The following is a 20,588-nucleotide window of genomic DNA, read 5'->3' on the forward strand; positions in this document are numbered from 1 at the left end:
ATTTATTTGCAGACTTTGTTCATCCAGAGGCTCTGCAGGTTTGGAAATGTTTGTTCGTACCATTTCAGTTGAAGTGGAGTGCAGAGGTCACAAGCTATTTGAAAAGCTAAGAAACATTTCGAATGGATCATCATTGTAGCATTGGGTGTTTACTCAGGCTTTTTTTGACTTGCTGGGAATTCCTTTTTTTTTCCTGAATACTTGTTTGTAACACCTGTTCAATTTTCACCATGGCGGATGCAGAATATCTAGTGACAGACAAGGTAGGCATTCTTTCAGATTTTAGCACATTTGAATGTATTTTTTCATTGCTAAATGGTGGAAGGATGTGGTGTGTTCTATTGATATTGCTTCAAATCTCCGGGACTGACAAAGGTTGTTTTGAGTGAGGAAAACGTGCAGTACACGTTGGCATGGGAACACGATCACTTTGTTTAAGGTGTAAAGTTGCCATATCATACATTGCAGCAGTCAACAACTGTTCAGGTATGAAGGTTATGCAGGAAGCATTGAAAGTAAGCTTGTGGTTGCACAGTGTAACTGATCTCTTGTATGAGTTAGTGAAGTGTTAAGAGAAAGGGGGGGCGGAATCATTGATCAGTGCACTCTCCACATCATCTGGAGACTCCGAGTATACTGCTTGACAAAAATGGATTCTTTAGTTCTTGTCACATTTCCATCCTTGAAAATAATTCTTGTCCCAACATCAACAATTATTTTTCATTTGTATTGAAATATCTAAGTGTTTTCAGCTTTGGAACAGTTGGCAGGCATAATAAGAGATAAAGCATTATTGTACTTGTTTATGAACGGATATCATTTTGGCTTGATCTCTCCAGGATAGTAAAGATGTAGATCCTGAGCTTGGTCTTACAAATAGTGCATTTTCACCCTCTGAGTATGGATCCCGTGTGAACCGTGCTGATCCAATTGTGGAACCTCCACCCCCTGCGTATGATGAACTTCCTCGAGGTATGTACTAAAAGGTTTCATAGTGCACCTAGGGAAATATCTACTGAACATTTTGTTTTCAATCCTTGGCATATATGCAAATTTACCCAATGGAGTCAAGCTTGCTAAACATGTTTTGCAAGACATCAGACAACTTGCATCTCACCAAAAGGAATTCTTTCACAGGAATTTTGTTTGATATGAATGATATCTTAACCACTGACATCCTCCATCTTGACAGATGCACCACCCTCCTATCAGTCCATCTTTGGCAAGATACAAGATGCCAAGATGACATCACCAACACCAGTGCACTTTGTTATCAAAATCATCAGCATCTTGCTCAGCACAGGTTTGTATTCAACCAGATGTTTATCATTCCTAGTTGAACAATATGGGCGATTCACAATAGTGCGCCACCAAGAGTTTGCAACACGTTGGCCAATCATAATGCGCGAAATTTGTCGACCATTTCCAAATGCACATGGGGTCGACAAATTTCCCTATTGTGATTCGCCAATGCGTCGCAAACTCTTAATTGGTGGCGCACTATTGTTAAACGACCGTATTCAATTTGCCTGTCGGTATGTGACTTTGAAATAGAGAAATTCTGATTTTCTTTGATTGTACAAATTCAACATTAGATAGGTAGAGCTTTCTTGTGACAGAAAATCAGAAAAACCTGACTATCTGCGCGGAGTGAAGTGCACCCTCACCGGTGAAACAGAGACAGATGTCGCAAAGTTTTCCAACCGGGTTCTTGCATGCATTTGGGGCAAAGACCATACACTCCAGACTAAATTTGTTGTGCATACTCAGCGTGCCAAATGTGCATAAACTTGCATATGCGGTGAGATTAAAAGAACTGTCATCAGTTTCATTTAAAAACATGCCCTCTTTTGTTCCTGCTCGGAGTGGACAGTGACTTGATGAATAGTCTGAATGTACTTGGGTCATGAAGAAAGAAGAAAACTATAGTGAGAGGCGTATTCAGGTTGTGAGTGGGGGGGTCATGCAACCTCTGTCGACCAAATCCCCCCCCCCCACCCTCCAGGATTTATCCTAATTCTTCTTTTGCGAATCTTTGTTTTATTTCCACAGTTTTTGTCACAGTTTTCCTGGCTGTGATGCTTGCTCTGCCGATCGCAATGATTGTAATGGGTGAGGTTCAACACTTTTGCATCGCTCTTCTATTTGCCCTTAAATACTCAACAGTTTGAAAAAATCTGCAAAATAGGGACTTGGAACTGCAAGACATCTTTTCTCTGTCAAATTGTTCATTGAAGGGGACATCATATTTCAATATTTATAATGTATTGAAAAAGTAATTGTTAAATTCCAATTTCATATACATGAGCCGAGTGTTACTGTTTCACTGAAAGACAAGCAGAGTTAATGAAGATCTGAGTCATTAAAAACATTGATTTTCTGCCAGGCCCTTCTATTCACCTGATCATCATTTCCTGGGCAGTCACATTTCCATGTAGTTCATACCAAATTTGAATTCTTTATCCTGTTTCATCGGCAACGTTTTGTATCTGCAGGTGCTCTTTACAAAGATGACTGTCCTGTGGAACCCAAAATCCCCATCTTCTTGATTGTGACTGGATCTGTTGGCATTGTGAAGTCTCTCCTTGATCTGATTGTAAGATGTGGAAGGTTGAACCAAGAAGACAATAATACTGAAGAACAGAAATCCATGAAAGGAGACATCTGCAGTCATTTCCTGGGCTGCTTTCTGTTTGCATTCTTTATTGCTGGTATGTTTCTCTATTTTTGACTGGTTGACACTGCAGGACTTGTGATAATTGTCTTGCTATCTGTCGTCTCATGCCCAGACCCTCCACTGGCAGGCATGTGAAGTCTAATCCAAGGACATTGTGTAAAACAGTCTTGAATTGATTTACTCTTTTATCAACTGAAGCAGCCGGGAGCCATCTTACCGTGCCGAGTACAAATGTGATTACTGGCTCACTTGCCATAGCAACTGTTGTTGCCGTGCAATATTTGCTCAACAGTGGCCTGCAAGTCTTCATATTGCCTTTATATTTGGCATGATAATATGGCCACCGGTGGTTTCAATGTGGGCTGAATACATGCCTTGTGAGTCCAGACTTCATCCGTGACATCAGTTGTCTAATCCCCCATTTTGTGTATATGTACATAATGTCTGTGCAGTCTGTGCATATGGACCATGTGCAGAACTTCACCACTGTACACAGTGTGTATGTGATACTGAATTTGTGTGCAGGTAACAGAGAAGTTTATTCATGCATATGTTTTCTCATTTCTAGGTAACGTGTGGGTGTACAGCAACTATCCACCGAGTGACATCGTGAGTGATCCTAATTATTGCTACGGTCCCTTGTACTACTTTGCCTTTTGGTTCATGACAAGTTCCTACATATTGCTTGGTGGAATGTGTTGCTGTATTTGCTGTATTGCTGGTTTTGTATCCTTGCTGCCACTTTAGATGAGACACGGACATGCTGGACAGGTACACGAGATCGCAGTTGAAGTGTTTAGAAGGATCGGAGATACAACACTGGACCGATCACAAAATTGCTACAAAGTTTGTTTATGTAGAACGGTTGTTTTTATGTACCAACAATTGCTACAGGCTTCTACAAGATCACCACAAAATAGAAGCTTGAGTTACAAATGAGGTTTCCCATCAAAGCTATATTATACTGCAGGATTTGAAGGTCCCTACCTAGGTTGGACCAGAATACCGTATATACTCATATCATGTAAATTTAAACGCAGAATATGTATAATTTCACTTTTTCCTGGCCAGTGGCTTAATGGGGGAGGTGGCATTGGGGATACAGGCCCCTTTCTGCTTGAGGCCTGTGCCCCTCCTTCCTCCTTGTTCCTCCCAACTCAGAAAATAAAGTAGGAAAAATCTGGTGCTAGTCCACCTTCGTCAATGTTTTGAACTGTGACCGAACCCATTGTGTGCCCCCTGCCACAAAATGAGGGCCCTCAAGTTCCCCCATTGCAATATTTACCCCGGTATTACCACTGTTCCTGGCCTGACCTTTTTTCACCGTCATCAAGGCAGCAATATTATCCAATTTGAAGCTCTTGCAATTCCACCATACGCCAACTTCTAGCTGTTCCTTTTTGTCTCTGCCTGAACATTCACTATTTTGCTTTACAGGCGAGTAGACCAGGCAGCCATTTTTACATTTGTTGTGATAATAATCACTTCGTACGGTGTACATGTTTCTAGCTTTGGCTTTGTACGCAGCCACAATCCTGGCCGAATGTCCTTGGGGTATTCCACCCCAGGTTCCCTTCTCAATATTGGCTCTCAATCAATGCACGGTCTGTCCTCCAGCTCAAGATGACAACATTGACCAGGAGAGTGGGAAGGGTATGGTTTGTTGAGGCTGAGTTTTGCTGTGATGTAGCTGGTCTGGAATGTTCAAGTGGAATAAGTGATATAAATTGAAAGCGGAATATTACTTGGACACAAACTGAATAGTATTGAAGGAGGTGTTGACATAAAGTTTGGTTTGAATAATCATTTTGTTAGATAGTACAGTATGGTCAGTGTTCACTTTTAGTGCCTAATCAAGTCTAAATTGTACCAGAGTTTGCGTCTGTTTGCGTGGTGACATTTTGATGATTTAAAATTTATTTATTTTGATCTGATTTATTACTCAATTTTGGCAGCAAATGTTTGCACTCAACCAGATTTTGACACATCTCCCACCAGAAAAACAATGGTAAGCAAGTAAGAAACCTCAAGCCCACTACTACACCTAGTCTGGTCATACCATGGTGTCTACTAAGCAATTCAAGAAATCTACTCTGCACCCCTATCCAGAATTTTAATATAGTCCATCTCGTATGTGTCAAGCTCTGCAAATGTATGTGTGAATTGCCATATTCATTCTCCTTTCACTTTCATGTTTTCTGCTTGTATTTTTGTGTGTCGGTGCAGCAAGGTCGTAACTCCCTTTTGTTTTGTACAGGAGATATGACCTTGTTGCTCTAACTTGACAATTTATTCATTAGCATTTTTGGCAACATTGTGGTATATAGTCCTATTTCAGTTCTGACATTTTTACATCTTTGTCTATTTTATTGTTCATTCTTCGAGTATCGCTTGTAGGTTTTAAATTATGATCTTGATGTATCATTTGTATGTTTGATGTTTTTCACTCAATCTGCCTGTTGTAAATTTGAATCTTTTCAGCCTCCTATTTCTATTTCAAATGAAAAAAACCATAATACTAATTAGCACATACAACCAAGGAGGAACACAGAGCAACAATTTAATCAGGCTCGTAGTTTGGGAAAAATTGACTTCAAAAATTGTCCAACAACGGCTTGTCACATGATTTGAGATGATGTCATCATGACATCAATGTTCAGTGTTTATCTTTAGCCTAAGGTCATAACTTATTTGAAGTCTGCTTAAGATTGAAGATTTAAAAGTAGCCAAAGTGCCATTGACAAAAACCATGAACAAAGTCTGTTAGATTTTATTTTTTGGGGGGGAGGGGAAAAAGAAAAAGTCTTGACATAAACAAAAGCTTCTCCACATTTTTGGAAAACCAAACTGGCAGCATAACTTTGGGCCTTTTTGTTTCATATGGATCCAAAATTTAAAGAGTAGTCATTCATTGGTTCATTAACAATAGAATCTGCCAAACGGATGGAGGGATCCAGCGATCACTGATTGAGATCCACATTCATGTGAAATAAACAGGCCTTGAGTGTTAATTTTTAACCTATATGCCTGCATTCTCCCACAAGACAATTTGTGAGTTAAACATGAATATACAGCCTGTGCTGGGTATGAGGCTCCTCTATCTGTGGTAAAGAAATATAGTTCAAATACTTCCAGAGGCTGCAGGACAATTGCAGAGGTAAACAAGCTTTTGATTCATTTTAAATTGGCTCTCATCTTTGATCAAACATTGAGTGTTTGCTCTGGTAATTTTTAACTTTATTGGAATTCCATGTCTGAAAACTTGTTTGTGACGCCTGTCTGGTTTCACCATTGCTGATGTTGATTCCTGCGGCACATACAAGGTAAGCATCCAAGTTCAACTTTAAGCATAGAAGCAATATTGCTTCCAAGGGTACAGAATTCATTTGCGTGTTGAAGGAAGAAATAGAGATAAGTTTAGGGTTACAGTATTTCTGTGTCTCCTCTATCAATTGAAAAGGATCCAAAAGAACCCTTGGAGGCCAGCAAGGTATAGTGTGCTCAAATGCTGATTTCCATAGCTCTTTTCAGAAACTGACTGAAAGGATTTATCACAGGGTACTGATGTAGTCATAAACTGACTTGTGCAACAAACCATTCTTGACCCCCCTTAAAAGTCATGAATATCAAACAGTTTAATGGCAGGTGCTACAAAAACTGTGGAATATTATTACTGTGTTTATATTTATTGATTCTTAAATTTTTCTTCCTAACTTCTGCAGGGTCCGACGAACACAGATCCTGATCTTGGTCTTGTAAGTGAACCACAGTCTACACCTGATTATGGAACGAGGACGTGTTCATCCCGTTGATCTTTCTGTGGAAGCCCCACTCCCTGCTTATGATGGGGGCCCTGGAGGTACGTGTATGGTTTACACACCCCTCTTTGGGTGTTGATCATTAAACATTTGATTTTCATGATTGACAGGGCTAGAACCTAATTTTATTTTGTCTGGATCATGGAATGTTTAAACCTTCGTACCAAACTTGTTGAATTGTTTGTGCTGGATACCAAGCAATATCACTCACACTTGCCCACAAATATTCTGTCAACTATTTCACAGAACAAATTTGTATTGTTACTGTTGCCATCCTCCATCTTGACAGGTGCACCACCCTCCTACCAATCAATCGTTGAGAAGATACATGATGCTAACGAGACCTCCTCCACACCAGTGCACTTTCTTTACCGTGTCACCAAGATCTTACTTAACACAGGTGTTTAAACTACAGATGTCAGTAATTGTTTATTCAAATGATTTTCTGTTGGTATTTTATTTGGAAGTTCCTTGGATTCTCCTATATGTAGCACTTCACAGTAAACCAATGTGGCTTGCTGTTTGGCTCCATAAGTATTGTTGATTTGCGTTTCTTTTAATTTTGAAGCAAATTTCATTGGCTGCCTTTGTGAAGTGTTTGCTTGTAAAGTCAAAATTAACGAATCTGCATTATGGTTATAAAAGTAAATAGCAGGGATTATTAAATAGCTTAATCAATAGGAAGGATTTCTGTCTGCTGCTTGGTTGTAGGAGAAGATGGTTGTAGCAAAACTGATCATCAAGAAGTAACCTTGCACAACTTGTACATATCAAAGATGGAGACATGTTTCATGAGTAGTATTGGTGCTGTTTGTGCCCATGTAATTGAAGATTTTATCTGAAATTTAGTTGGAAAAACATTTAAGAAAGACAAGTAGATTTTGGCCAAAAGTTAAAAGTGGTGAGCTATCTCAATCTACCTACACCCTCAGGCCAAGCTTGGAAAGAAGCGTAATGTTATCATCAAAAATAAGATATTTTTGGCTGGGGGCTTTGACCTGTCTGGAGGCGAGGTTACATTTTTGAGCTTTAATTCCAATCTTTCTTATTGACAGCCGCTGTCACAGCTGTTTTATTCCTGTTGCTGGCTGTCCCAGTTGCAATGATTGTGATGGGTAATGTCTTATGAATTTTTCTGTTTTGTCATGCAGTTACGTCATTCATTCATGTAGTGTTTCATTGATAATATCATGCCAGATGTTATTAATACATTGCTTTATTTAAATAATTCAGAGAATGGACAAAAATTTGTCCTTCAAAAGTTTGTGAGTGCTTGCTTATGTTTTGGAGTGAATTAAGACTATCTTTGAGTTGATTCTAGATGAGAAGTAAGTTTCCATATTTGTGGAAAAACTTTGACAAGACTCGTTACTCTTTCCCTTTTATGATCAATTGATAGTTAAAATTATGTTTAAATCGGCATTATTTGTCAGAACAAGTTGCTGCTTGCATTTTTCTTCGGCACACAGCCTTTTTAATTACTAATTAATGTCACATATTAACTTCTTATAGACTTGGCTTGAGTGTTATATGGAGTCTTAAGAGTTGTGATGTTTTTTTCAACCTGTAGGTGCCCTTTACAAAGATGACTGTCCTGTGGAACCCAACATCCCCATCTACTTGATTGTGACTGCATCTTTCTCGATCCTGAAGTGTCTCGTTGATATGATTTTAAGATGTATAAAGTTGCACCAAAAGGGTGATAGTAATGAACAGAAATCCACCACAGTGATGATTTTCAGTTTTGTCATACTGTGCTTCCTGTCTGTATTTTTTATTGTCGGTAAGTTGTCCCCCATATGTAAAGCCCTTTTCCAGCTTCTAAGCTTACACACAAGCCTAAAGGGATATTATAAGAAGTTTTCAAGAACCATACTTTGCTAGAGGTGGTTCCGTAAAGTTTTTGTAACACTTGGCATCGACAAGAATCCAAAAAGTGAATTCAAATGATTCCTGATATGGTCAGCACATTGCAACTTATCCTGTCTCATAGAAAATTTAATTACTGCTCCCTGTGTTTCTAATCCCAGGTAATGTGTGGGTGTACAGCAACTATCCACCGAGCGACATCGTGAGTGATCCCAATTATTGCTACGGTCCCTTGTACTACTTCGCATTTTGGTTCATGACAAGTTGCTACATATTGCTTGGTGTATTTTTCTGCCTTGAGTGTTGTCTCGTTTGTGCTGCTGTGTGTAAAGACCCATAGAGAACCAATCAGAATCATTATTTAAACTGTGATTTGATCTAGAGTCACTTGGTAATTTGTAATATCCACATCAGTTTGCCACCCTCAGTATCATGTTGTGATGGACAGCACCTGTTCTGGTTTCCTTCCTATACATTTATTTGGTAACAACAGAAAAGTTTATTTGCCATGATTTCTCTGATAACCAACTCCAAAAGGCTAAGCTTCATGTTTGTTTTCATTATGGATTTTCTAAAAGGTCTTTGTGGATTATGTGATTTTGTGGTAAACGTTTGTATACATGAGTGCTTACTTTGGTATCTTGAATGACCTACTCCCACGGGGGACCAGTGAGTACTGTAGAATTACCCAGAATTACAGACAACATCTATTGAATCCACAGTCATGACGGTGCAAACTAAAAGTGCATTTTTCCCTGTGGCTGACCCTCTAGGGGCTCATGAAGGAAATTCTTTAAGTATACCCTCTCACTGGTTGTTTTCAAGACATGGATGTTGTCCTTTCATAGTGATTATTATTGATGAGGCCCATGGAGATCCTATGTAGCTAGTACATGTACCATACAAGGGTGGGCTGTGCCCCTAACCCCCCTATTAATCAGAGTAAAGATTTAATTTTCTTAGATGGAGGTGGTTTTGTATGGACAGAATGATTTTTTCAGGGCATTTTTCTAAGCAGCTGCTTCAGTTCATGCAAAGTGCGCCTGGGATGCTGCTTGTTTTGGCCCCCCCCCAAAAATTGGGTCTTTGTCAAGCCTTGGTAGCATTTGTTATAGTTTGTATATTTATGAGAGAAATGCTTTCTAAAGTAACCATCTGAAAAATGACAGATTTTATTCAAGTCAAAGTTTCTTGAATTGTTTTTCCCTAACAAATCTGCTTCTGCTTTCATTTGTATGTCTATGGTACTCAGCTGTACTTGTCATTCAAACTCAATGGTGATATCGATCAACCTAAAGCAATTTTAGTCATTCAAGAAAGGACTTGGATGTTTCTTGCCAGACTTAATATCATAAATGATTACAGATTGAATTTAGTATTCTTGGTCATTACTCATATTGTTGTGGATTATTCTAACATTGCTATTGTTCTGTGTCATGTCAGATTTCTTGGCTTGTGATTTGATTCGAAAATGTCCATGGTCAACTCACAATAATAAGTCTGATTTTGCCTTTTGGTAGCTTCAAAATGTAAAGTTGAGGTAATTTGCGAATGTGTTAAGAAAATGAAATTAAACATTTAAAAGATGGTTGGGAAATTGTAAAAGTTCCAAAGTTTAAGACTTCAAAGTCTTGTCAGATCAGAGTGAAGTATAGGTATGTGACTTTTGTCATTTTGAACTTTAAACTAGAAAAAAAAGGGGAAATAGTGGCAAGAGGTTTTGAAGTACGCTCATCACCGTATTATGAGGTACTTCTTTTTCCCAAAAGATTTTTTGAGAGCACATGCCTCCAGATAAGAGTTATTAACCTTTTGCTTTCATAAAATGAAAAGAAATGTGCCTTTTGTAGCTGAAATATCAGTAACAATGCATCAGGGCACATTTGCATTGTCATTGTTTGGTCCTTTAGAACTGAGAAGGTTTTCGGCGGATATGAAATTTTGTGGATGTCTTTTTAGTTGGAATGGATACAGAGGTTATGAGGAGTGTGGGGTAAGATGACTGCAGAGAGAAGAGCTATCTTCCTGACCTCTTTACTTGATTAGTTTCTTTGACTTTGCCCAGAATGTTGTTTCTAAACAGGACCTTTGTGACTTTGTCCACTTGCAAATGTTGTCACCAGGTCACGATCTGGAAGAGTAAACAGCCCATTGTAAGTTCCAGTAGATAAATTATGGCACTTGTGCATCAAAATCAGAGGACTGCTTGCTTGTTCTGGTGAGAGGACATGTTCTGGGACACTCTTTACTCCAAGCTGTAAGATCACCATTAAATGTAAGTTCAAATATATTACATGTGTTGTCAACATTGATAAATAGACCTCTACGTTCAAGTTTGCTTGAAGTAATCATCAACAGTATGACTTTTGGTCACTGTTGCACATTGAAATTTTTATTTTTCACTCTGTGTTCCTGTGTTATGCTTCATGCTTGATCCTGCCCCATGTCAAGGCCCAATTTTAATTAAAGTTTCAAACTTGTTGGTTCCTATTTTCTCCTTTTCATGAACAGTATGTGATTCTTAGAATAATAATAATAATAATTGAACCTTAGTCACATACGTTTTGAAATCTTATTTGCCATGAGGATTTGATCAATCATTTACTTTTAGTACTTTCTATACAAATGTTTTGCTGAAAGCATCCGAAAGAGTGTCTTCAGGAAAGCTTCATGATGTTCTTACATTGGAATGACAAATGGAGAAAATACAAAGTTCATGGGAGTCAGTGAAGTTGTTTATTTCCATAGTTTCTTTTCTTGATTCCCATTTTCCAGCCTTTCAGTCATGGCTTTCAAGGCAGCCATCTTTGATGTAGGTGGAGTTCTGAAAGAAAATCCTGATGCTTATTTGAAGCAGTACTCGGAAAAAAATGGCCTGCCTTCGTAAGTTCACTCAGTTTACTTTTGTGCTTTGATTTTTGAATCTGAAGGTGAAATCCTGTGATTTTAATTTTACTCTATAACCGCTTTCTTTCTGTTGAAAAGTGTTTGAAAAAAGAAGGGATTGGAGGCTGTTCTTTCAAACAATCTGAAAATTTGTGAACACCATGCCTCATTCAAGTATTTCCCTTAAAAAAATCTACAGCTCCTTGGCCAGTTTTTGAAGCTCTCTCCCAAGGGGACAATCGGGGAGGAAGGGGGCTTCCCCCAAAAAAAGGCCTAAACAAAAAATATTAAAAAATAAACCAATCTGAGAAAAAGTCCAATTTTGCTGAATTCCATTTCTGTTTTCCAAAGTGTGTAAAAAGCCCTGAAATGTAGCCTCATCCTCCAGAAAAGCCATTCAAGTTTAGAAGTAAAGATTTCCAAATTCCCCCTCCCAAAAAAAGTTTGGCATCCCCAAAACTTGGATCAGATCTGCCCTTGTTCTTTCCCCCAGTCTGACTTGTCTTGCTGTTCCTTCATAATTTTCCTTACAAGCATTGATATCATTGCCTTTTTTTGCTCTTAATTGTCAGGATGTTTATGAGGGAGGTCTTTCATAAGGGATCTCCAAACAATGCCTTCAGTAAAATGGAATCAGGAGAGTATACATTTTCCCAGGTGAGTTTCTTGCATAAGGTTGGTTTGCTACTCTGTAAACTTGTCATTGGCAATCTTAAACTTGGCAGTCATTGGTTGTTTCCAAAATCAGGGTAAAAAAGTTTCCTACAAATTTGGCCTGTGCTATTCGCCGTGGTACTGCTTTGCTGAACTAAATTAAAATGAGTGTGGCTATAGCACTCCTATAGTGCAGCAATATCACTGAATGCTGAACTAATAGTAACAGGCGTAAATCCTGGGGGATGGGGGTTTATATCTCCCCCACTTTTTTTGTGGTAAGCATTAAAGCGGACTGTGAAGAATTTTTCAGACTTTCACTCCCAAAGGGGAAAACAATTTTGAAAAGCCATAAATATGCCATCCTGAATACATATTACAAAGGTACGTAAGTACCATGAACATCGCCCTCTATATAGAGCCATATGGTGTACCCCGCTTTTCAAATTATCATCACCAGGCAAGTCACCCCCCTGGCTTTCTCCACCCCCCATCCCCCACTTTTGAGTGCAAATTTACGCAACGTCCGACTAATAGTAGAGCAGTGTCATGCCACTGCCGTTAAAAACACGGATAGTGTGGCATACCTTGTCGAGCTAAAAGATTTGCAATTTACCAAGTCGAATTGGCAATAAACACCGTGCTTTTGCTGTGCAGAGCTGAAAAAAATTAAATTACATGAATTTGGCATGGCTGATAGCACAGCATGTAGCCTAGACCAAAGACTCTTGTGAATAAAATACAGTAGTTGTTCTCATATCAGTGGTTCATCTTTTTAGGGTATCGGTGAGCTGCAGAGAGATTTTGAGAAGGCAGCCAAAGAGAAGAATGTTGAACTTCCAAAGTCATTCAACATTGAGAAGATAATGATGGATCTGCTGAAACTTCCTATTTACAAAGAAATGATCAATGCCATCATAGGCTTGAAGAACAATGGTAATACAAGCTGTTATTTTTTCTTGGGCCTATATGCCTAACTATTCTTCATAATTGCACAGATATTTATTTCCCAATACAGAAATGTTTTGTAATGAGCTGTGGTCCATAAAAGAAAGGCAAGGTGACTTCTAGAATATTCTTGACTATTTGCATTAGCTCGTGGTTTTGAATATTCCCCAAAGTACTTTGCTCTGTGATTCCCTGCTGCTGATCTGATCCTCTTATGTCAATCTCAAAAGCATGTTTTAGCTAAAGTTATTCATCCACCACATCCATTTTGCTGTAATGTGTGATATTTCAATCTGACATCTCTAATGATGTGTTTGTATTTTAAAATATTTCTAGGTCTGAAAGTTGGTGTCTTAACCAACACCTTTGTTTACGACCTTCCTTTATTGGATGATGAGGACCCTGTGCGCCGTACTGTGTCAATGAAGCTCATCTTTGACCAGATCATTAAATCATGTCATGTTGGCATGAGGAAACCAGACCCAGAGATCTACAAATTGGCATGCAGAGAGATGGGGGTGGAACCCAAAGAAGTAAGAATTCGGAATTTCAGTTTAAGAATGTGTAAATATGTTGCACTTATTGGTGCTTTCTGAGAGTTTGTGAAGAAGACTTTATAGGCTTGTGCTGTTTAAACTTGACCTCTTACCAACTTGCCAAGATAGTTAATAACCACCTCGACTCTGGTTGTGTTTTTTAGGTCTTGAACTCTGATTTGAATATGATCTTACACTGAGTGCCTTAATAGCTCAAACAGAAGCCAGTAAACTATGCATGTAAAAGAAGAGAAGTCTAATTTAAATGAGAGGTTGAGTTGAACTTGACTGCAATTTATTTGTTTGTTTCAAGTTGCCATTGACATACATATGAAAATATGGAATGTTATTCAGGTTATCTTTGTGGATGATCTGGAGAGCAATGTGAATGGTGCAAAGGCCGTTGGCATGACAACTATCTTGTTTACTGATGTCAAATCTACTCTGACAAGGTTGCAAGAATTGACTGATGTTAATGTGAGTAAAGATACCAAACTATCAATCGAGAACATTAAATGATTCATTCTTGTAATGTGAGACCTTATCCAGGCTGTTGTGTGTTGTTGCATGACTTGAATTAATCTTTGGCTGGTAGATGTAATCAGTTGAAGGTGAGCATATGAGGTCAGATATCCTTGCTTTAGAACTTTGCCAAGTGTGTGTGCTTTGGTCTTAAACTTTTTACACATAGACGTAGGTGGCAGACTACATTTTAGTCTTCTTTTAATTCCAAGCTTTCCTTACCCTGTTTGTTTCAGGTCTTTGAAAAGGCAAAACCAATTTCAGTTGACCCAGAGAAGATTGCCCACGGATATGCAACCTCAGAGGTATGCAGTAGCAAACTGTAAAAATCAAGAGGTTGAATAGCATTGTAATTGCAGTTTACTTTGTTAGTGTGACAGAATTCAGATTTATACAAATGGTCTTTTCTTGTAATAGGATGGCGTGAAGCTGCACTATGTCGAGATGGGAGAAGGACCAGCAGTCATTCTGTGTCATGGTTTCCCTGAATCTTGGTATTCCTGGAGGAAACAGGTGCGTACAACACACTTATGCTTCAATGACACCTCTGGCTGACAAATGTGAACAAATTCCAACTGCTGTCATGTTTGTCTGTTTTGTAGATTCCTGCTTTGGTCTTAGCTGGCTATCGAGTCATTGTTCCTGATCAGAGAGGCTTTGGTCTTTCCTCGGCTCCTATGGGTAACAGATCAATTATTACTACTTTTATTGGCCAGTTAGCATAGTGGTGTATCACAAGGCAACTCAACAGTCCTGAAACTGATTGTCTTATCACCACGAACCGATCTCAGGTTATTTAGTTGTGATTTATGCTCTGGAGACTTTGTGATATATATAAAAAATAAGATTAAATGCAAGTTGCAAATGAGACAGAATGATGTCAGTGCTAGATAAAGTAATATTACTGTGAGCACAAGTCAACCAAGAACCAGCCAATTCCAGCTGGTAGCTTGAATATGCTAAATTTGCTGATGAAAGCATCCTATTCTAAACAAATGTGAACTCTTGGCTGTGATCATGTGCTGATCTAATGTATACAAATAAGAGTGCCTTGTCATTTTTATGATTTACAAAAACTTTTGCACTAGTTTGTTTATTTTGTTTGTTTTCAGAAATCAAGGATTATACTCATGATCATTTGTGCAAGGTAAATCTACAAATGCTTTGAAAAAGTTTGAGACCACTTTAATTAGTTTTGTATTTTTGAATTTGTTTCTGCAATTTTACATTTTCAGACCAAGCAGAAAAAACTGCAAACACAATTTCAAGTGCATCAGCCGATAAGTCTCTTTTTATTAAAAGCCATTTCTTTTCTTGTAGGACATCAAGGACATCATGGATTCCTTGGTAAGTAAGGTCAGGAAGAACCTGTGGTTTAAAACAACAGACATATTCATCCAAATACAGTAATGAGTGACAAAAACGGTAATTCTTCCTTGCTTTCCTCTCCCCTCTGTTATTCCTTTTCCATTTCCTGATTCCGGTTTTCATGTTCTGGCTTGTTTTGATCAGAATATTCCTAGAGCAACTGTTGTTGGTCATGACTGGGGCGGTGTTGTCGTGTGGTTGATGGCACTAAGATATCCATCCCGTGTCAGGTAATTATATCATCGATCATTATAAAAATGCACCCTGTATGATGAATTAATTGTGTAATATTATTAAGCCAATTTGATTGAAAGGCAAGTAAACGGGTCTGATTGCCTTTTTTGCCCGGTCTTTATAGAGCCGTGGTAGGTGTCAACACACCATACTTCCCTCCTGACCCACGTGTCAACCGTTGGGACAGAATCCGTGAGGATCCAGGCGTTCTTGATTATCAGCTGTACTTCCAGGAACCGGTAGGTGCTCTGTCTTGCCTGTCAGCCTGTAGATCTTGAATAGACATGCACTCATCATGAAAGGGAGACTGAAGATTGGTGTGGGAGAGATATTGATATGGCAATGATAGAAGTTGTCTGAAATTGTTCAAGTTGCTTTCCTAAATGGAATTTACATTGGACTCATTTGCCTACTATCTGTAAATCACTTTCAAATCTGACTTTGAACTTCACGAAACTACTCTTAAAGAGTTGGATGAGGCATGTAACTTGATCATTCATACATGTATCCTGTCATGATTTATATCTCCGTAGGGTGTGGCTGAAGCTGAACTTGAGAAAGACTTGGAGAAAACCTTCAAATATTTCTTCAGAACATCTAGTAAACGGGTTAGTTTTTGAGGGCCATCCCACAACAAAGTAATATTTTCAAATTGTAATTGATGTGTTCAAGATCTGAGCAGTATTGCTGAGAATCTATTGTAAAATGGGCTATGATCTTTTTGTTCTGTTTCATATGGCAAAGTTCATTTCACTTTCAGGATTATTACCCTGGAATGGAGAAGTGTACTGTCGCCAACGTAAGGCAGAGGGGTAAGTACTAACCTATAAACATCTATGTATTTCCTCTCCCCTTCAGATTCTCTTCAACTGTTACTCTTTGAAAATAAATTATGTGTGTGAAGAAGGATGTATTGGTGTTTTCATGGCACCATGTTGTAGATGTATTAATGATCTGCAGATTAAGCAGTTTTCATCACATTAGCAATTTTAGAGAAGTTTTTGATAACTCGTTAGACTGTATATTCAACAGGTGGTTTGCTTGTTGGTGTTCCTGATAATCTTCCATTACCCTCCCTGCTGACGGAGAAAGATCTGGCCTACTATGTCAAACAATACAAGACATCAGGATTCAGGTAGCTTGCATTTTTGCTTTGTCTTTGGTTTTTATTTTTCTTGTCCCTGATGACCTTAGAGATGATAGTTGGCAAAGCTGTCCCATTAGATCTGTGAGAATGTTTGAAACCCGTGAAGATAGCTTCTTGTTTTGTTTAACTGTGTGTTTTCTGACTTTTCCAGGGGTCCTCTGAACTGGTACCGAAATCATGATCAGAATTGGAAAAATTCTGTAAAAGATGTTGGTCGCAAGGTCAGTGTACATATAATACTTCAGTTCTACTGTTGATAAATGTTTTTGCACACTTTCGAAGTAAATTTTCATTCATTTTATGGACGTTTTGGTGAAGGCTTATTTGCATGTTGAATTGTTGCTCCATTTGTTCCTATTTGTTCTAGTTTTGATAAATCCCTTCTTTACTGCCACAAATTTACACATTGGCTTCCTCCCACTGGGAACAATGGCTTGAGGAATAATAATCATTTAAGCACTTTCGGATGCAGGACAAAGCGGTACAAAGGGAGCACAATCCCTTATCTAACAGACTTGATAAATAAGGACATGCTAAATGTCTCTCATAACTATATCCTGAGTCCTCTGGACTTTTCCTGTTTCCAATTATAGTCGAGTGATTAATCGTCTCTATTCCTGGCGTCTTATTCCTCCAGTTAGATCCTGGGGATTATAATGTATTCATAAGCTAAATCCTGTTAGCTGTATTACGATGTTGTCCTGAAGAAGAGAGTTATGATGGTGAGGGTTGATTTTGGGAGGTTTGGGGTTGGTTTGCGTTGCCGGGGGGGGGGAGTGTGCACACTTTGCATGTGTGTATGTCGGTACATTGGTTTGTACGCGTGTATCTAGTGTTCTTTTTGGCTTTGTATGTCATTTTGAGCATTTAATTGTTTGATAAAATTTTGGCATTTTTATCAATCAATTTTATATAAACTTTTTATTTGATGTGTATACCTGTATTTTTTACTGTTTCTGTTTTTGATATATAGTTTCTTGTAACTTTTATAGTTTTGATGTAATTATTGTAAATCAAACTGAAATTCAGCCTTTGGACGCGAGAGTTGGGTAAATAAAACCATAAATAATTGATAATGATAATGATATTACTGTGTAGATTCATGCACCTTCTCTGATGGTGACTGCTGGCAAGGATCGAGTGTTGCCACCAGAGCTCAGTAAACCAATGGAAGAATGGGTAAGGCAAAATCTGAAATTTTGGAAAGTTCTTGTTACTTTCAGAATGGTCCATGTTGAGTATGGGACATAGAGAAATGTTAAGTGCGCCCTCTATTGACGTGTACATGTTCTCGTGTTACAAAGTGTGCTGAATAAAGCCTGTCACGGCGAACGTCTGCCCTCCAAAGTCCTGCCTCTAAAGTCATCTGAATTAACCTACGCCGGGTCACGCAACAGTCCATGAGGAACACAATGTATTCTCAGTAAGGACACATATATCTCTGTCATCAACTAGAGGAAATTGTTGTTGTGTTTTAAATTGGTTGCCAGAGGTAATAGTTTCCGTGTAGGGACATCTTGTTGCTAGGGTGTTCTTAGTTTGAATAATGATAAGAAGTGATGTTGGAGAAAGAGGGATGAAATTTCTGACCATCAAAACCACATCTTCTGAAACATTTACGATACAAGTTGTGTCATTGGTTCGTTGTCGTGTCTTTACCAGTTCAAATTCTCTCAATGGTCACAATTGGCTGATTCTGATCACTGAGTTCCTTTTTTGTTTTGGGCATCCGGTTCTAGGTGCCTAATCTGTCCCGAGTTAACATTGAGGATTGTGGCCACTGGACTCAAATGGAAAGGTCAGTTATTCTTCAAACCCATTTTTCATTACAATAATTAATCAAGGCTTATTCTGTTTTCTTGGGCTCTATCTTAGAAATTTTGCAAAATAGAGGCAAGTGTGAATGTGCAGTTATAAGTCTCAACAGCTGATCAAGCTAATTAGTTACTGTACATCACATTGTTGTCTTTAATCAGTATTATGCAAACTCCTAAAAGACAAATATTAGCCATGTTTGATTCAATATTTTTATTCAAAACATCTTAAGGAAAAAACAACGAAATATTGAATAAGACTTGGCTAATATTAGTTTTTTTGGTGTCTGCATTATGTTGAGTTATCTGAATATTATCACTGGACCTACCGGTTTATGTTGTCTTTATATTAGCATTTAATTTCTTCACCTGTTCCTAATCGTATTTTTGCAGACCTAATGAGCTGAATGAAGGTCTCATTAAATGGCTGAATGACGTCCACAAAAAAGCCAACATCCCAGTGCTTCCAAGATTTTGACTTGGATATATACTCCAGAGCAGTTTATCTGGCATCTTATAAAGAGGGGAACAAACATACAAATCCAGACGAACATCACCAAATGCATGAGACATTGATATAATTATAGAAAAAAGCAGGAGATGCTGTGATATGAAGAATAATTTTACTCAGTTGGGCAGATTTGGATTAATAAATTATCAGATGTGAAATACAGGTTTGTCTTGTTGAAAATTCATAAGACTGTGCAAATTTGTCAGACCGCTCTCATTCTAAACATAACTGTTTTAAATGCAAATGTTTGGACACACAATGTATTACATGTATTGTTGATGAAGGTAAGCCTTTGTTTCCATTGTGGAAACTTTCCCAGGGTTCCTCTTTTTTAAAGTAAACTGTGGTAGATTGTAACAAAGTAAACAGTTGTTATATTTCTTTAATTCCTATTTTTAAGTACTTTTTAGAACTCTAGTACATTAATTTTCCGTTCTTGCATGATTGGCTATCTGCCTGTACTTGTGCCAGTTTTGGTCGATGTCATTTCCTGTTTTTACTTGAAATGCTGACCAATGCATAGAATTTAACTGAGATATCACTAAGCAAACAGATGAGTGTTTCTGCCACTTTTACTGGAGATTTACCCTTAGTGTGATATAATTCAGTGTTTAGTGTTAGCAAGCATAAATATGAGACAGTTTCTCTCTTCTTAAAATAAGCCACCTCTTTCTTTTCTTGAATTTTTGTCATTGGTCTTTACCAGGATTTAAGTATTCATGAAATAGCATGAAATTTTAAAGATTCATTTTCTGCTACATGGAATTTAACTTCAACATATTTTATCAGTTTTTAAAACTCTGTTATCAGTCTGAAATTTCTAACTAGTTTCTTGGACGTAAACTTTTGAAGATTTATAACGATTCATTTAGCGTTTTTATTTTATGATTTATGCAACATGAAAAAAGTGTATATGAAATCACCGGTCCAGTTTATTTTTGGCAGGCATGATCTGGTGTTGGTTGAAAAAGCTGGCATATTAAACTGTAGATGGCGCACTTTAGAAGTTGAGATAGGAACCAAATGTTTAACATATGGTCTCACTGTATAACTAACGCTGTGTACATGTACATCGATGTATCTCATAAATTTCCAGAGTATGAATGGTGTGCGTCATGACCACTCAATGGGATAGAATTCGATCCTTAGCGTCATTCAGTATCACACTCTTCACCTTCACACTTTAGCTGATGGTCTAAGGGATGTTAGCTCATGAAGACAACTCATTTCTCTCAATCTTCAGTTTTCTCCCGTCATATTTTATGTTCTCTAAGCTGCCAAGTACCGTATACTTACGGACATTTCTGTCTTTTCGACAATATTAAATAGGAAATCATAAAACCAATGAAATTATAACCAGCTTATTAGACAAATTTAAAGATTTCTCAATTATCGTCGCAAAATTTAGATTAGTAAAGCTCTTAGTGCAAGGTAATGCTTATCAAAACTAGTTTGAGTTGTGTAGGTTGGATTATTAATTAATAACAATGGTTCTAGACTTCACCAAGTTTTTTATTCTTTTGCAAGCAAACTTTTCTTCTGATGTTAGTGCTTAGACCATAATCGAGCAGCGGTTAAATGATGCTTAACTCCAAAGACCACAA

General features: G+C 38.0%; 2 protein-coding genes across 7 annotated transcripts; both read left to right on the plus strand.

Moving 5' to 3' along the window:
* The first annotated feature begins 80 nt into the window (after window positions 1-80).
* LOC110985938 (transmembrane protein 272-like) lies at window positions 81-9,969 on the plus strand. Of its 6 annotated transcripts, none has more exons than XM_022247415.2 (6): window positions 81-263; window positions 840-972; window positions 1,193-1,303; window positions 2,053-2,112; window positions 2,496-2,711; window positions 8,526-9,969. In XM_022247415.2, the coding sequence occupies exons 1-6, from the start codon at window positions 231-233 to the stop codon at window positions 8,702-8,704; spliced, it is 732 nt and encodes a 243-aa protein (XP_022103107.2). In that variant the 5' UTR covers window positions 81-230; the 3' UTR covers window positions 8,705-9,969. The 6 variants fall into 6 exon arrangements, with proteins under 6 accessions (XP_022103107.2, XP_086987389.1, XP_086987383.1 ...); XM_087131263.1 differs by lacking the exon at window positions 2,496-2,711 and adding an exon at window positions 8,066-8,278; XM_087131257.1 differs by lacking the exon at window positions 8,526-9,969 and adding an exon at window positions 3,246-5,883.
* LOC110985937 (bifunctional epoxide hydrolase 2-like) lies at window positions 8,726-20,491 on the plus strand. The gene is made up of 20 exons (XM_022247414.2): window positions 8,726-10,639; window positions 11,140-11,247; window positions 11,823-11,907; window positions 12,684-12,840; window positions 13,189-13,385; window positions 13,743-13,865; window positions 14,147-14,215; window positions 14,328-14,423; window positions 14,513-14,591; window positions 15,023-15,057; window positions 15,231-15,257; window positions 15,423-15,508; window positions 15,637-15,751; window positions 16,046-16,120; window positions 16,273-16,324; window positions 16,545-16,647; window positions 16,811-16,880; window positions 17,758-17,838; window positions 18,399-18,457; window positions 18,867-20,491. The coding sequence occupies exons 2-20, from the start codon at window positions 11,150-11,152 to the stop codon at window positions 18,949-18,951; spliced, it is 1,692 nt and encodes a 563-aa protein (XP_022103106.2). The 5' UTR covers window positions 8,726-10,639; window positions 11,140-11,149; the 3' UTR covers window positions 18,952-20,491.
* The last annotated feature ends 97 nt before the right edge of the window (window positions 20,492-20,588 follow it).

Source organism: Acanthaster planci, linkage group LG02 (genome assembly GCF_054643075.1).
Source record: "Acanthaster planci isolate LZ-2023a linkage group LG02, COTS_SCS, whole genome shotgun sequence".
Classification (NCBI taxonomy): Eukaryota; Metazoa; Echinodermata; class Asteroidea; order Valvatida; family Acanthasteridae; genus Acanthaster; species Acanthaster planci.

What these genes read in the sequence shown, in the direction of transcription:
- LOC110985937 (XM_022247414.2), top strand. Translation starts at nt 11,150, where the DNA reads ATGGCTTTCAAGGCAGCCATCTTTGATGTAGGTGGAGTTCTGAAAGAA. An exon ending in GAGAGTATACATTTTCCCAG is followed by an intron (nt 11,908 to 12,683) that starts GTGAGTTTCTTG and finishes TCATCTTTTTAG; the next exon opens with GGTATCGGTGAGCTGCAGAG. An exon ending in AGCTGTACTTCCAGGAACCG is followed by an intron (nt 15,752 to 16,045) that starts GTAGGTGCTCTG and finishes ATATCTCCGTAG; the next exon opens with GGTGTGGCTGAAGCTGAACT.
- LOC110985938 (XM_022247415.2), top strand. Translation starts at nt 231, where the DNA reads ATGGCGGATGCAGAATATCTAGTGACAGACAAG. An exon ending in GTATGATGAACTTCCTCGAG is followed by an intron (nt 973 to 1,192) that starts GTATGTACTAAA and finishes CCATCTTGACAG; the next exon opens with ATGCACCACCCTCCTATCAG. An exon ending in GTTTGCATTCTTTATTGCTG is followed by an intron (nt 2,712 to 8,525) that starts GTATGTTTCTCT and finishes TTCTAATCCCAG; the next exon opens with GTAATGTGTGGGTGTACAGC.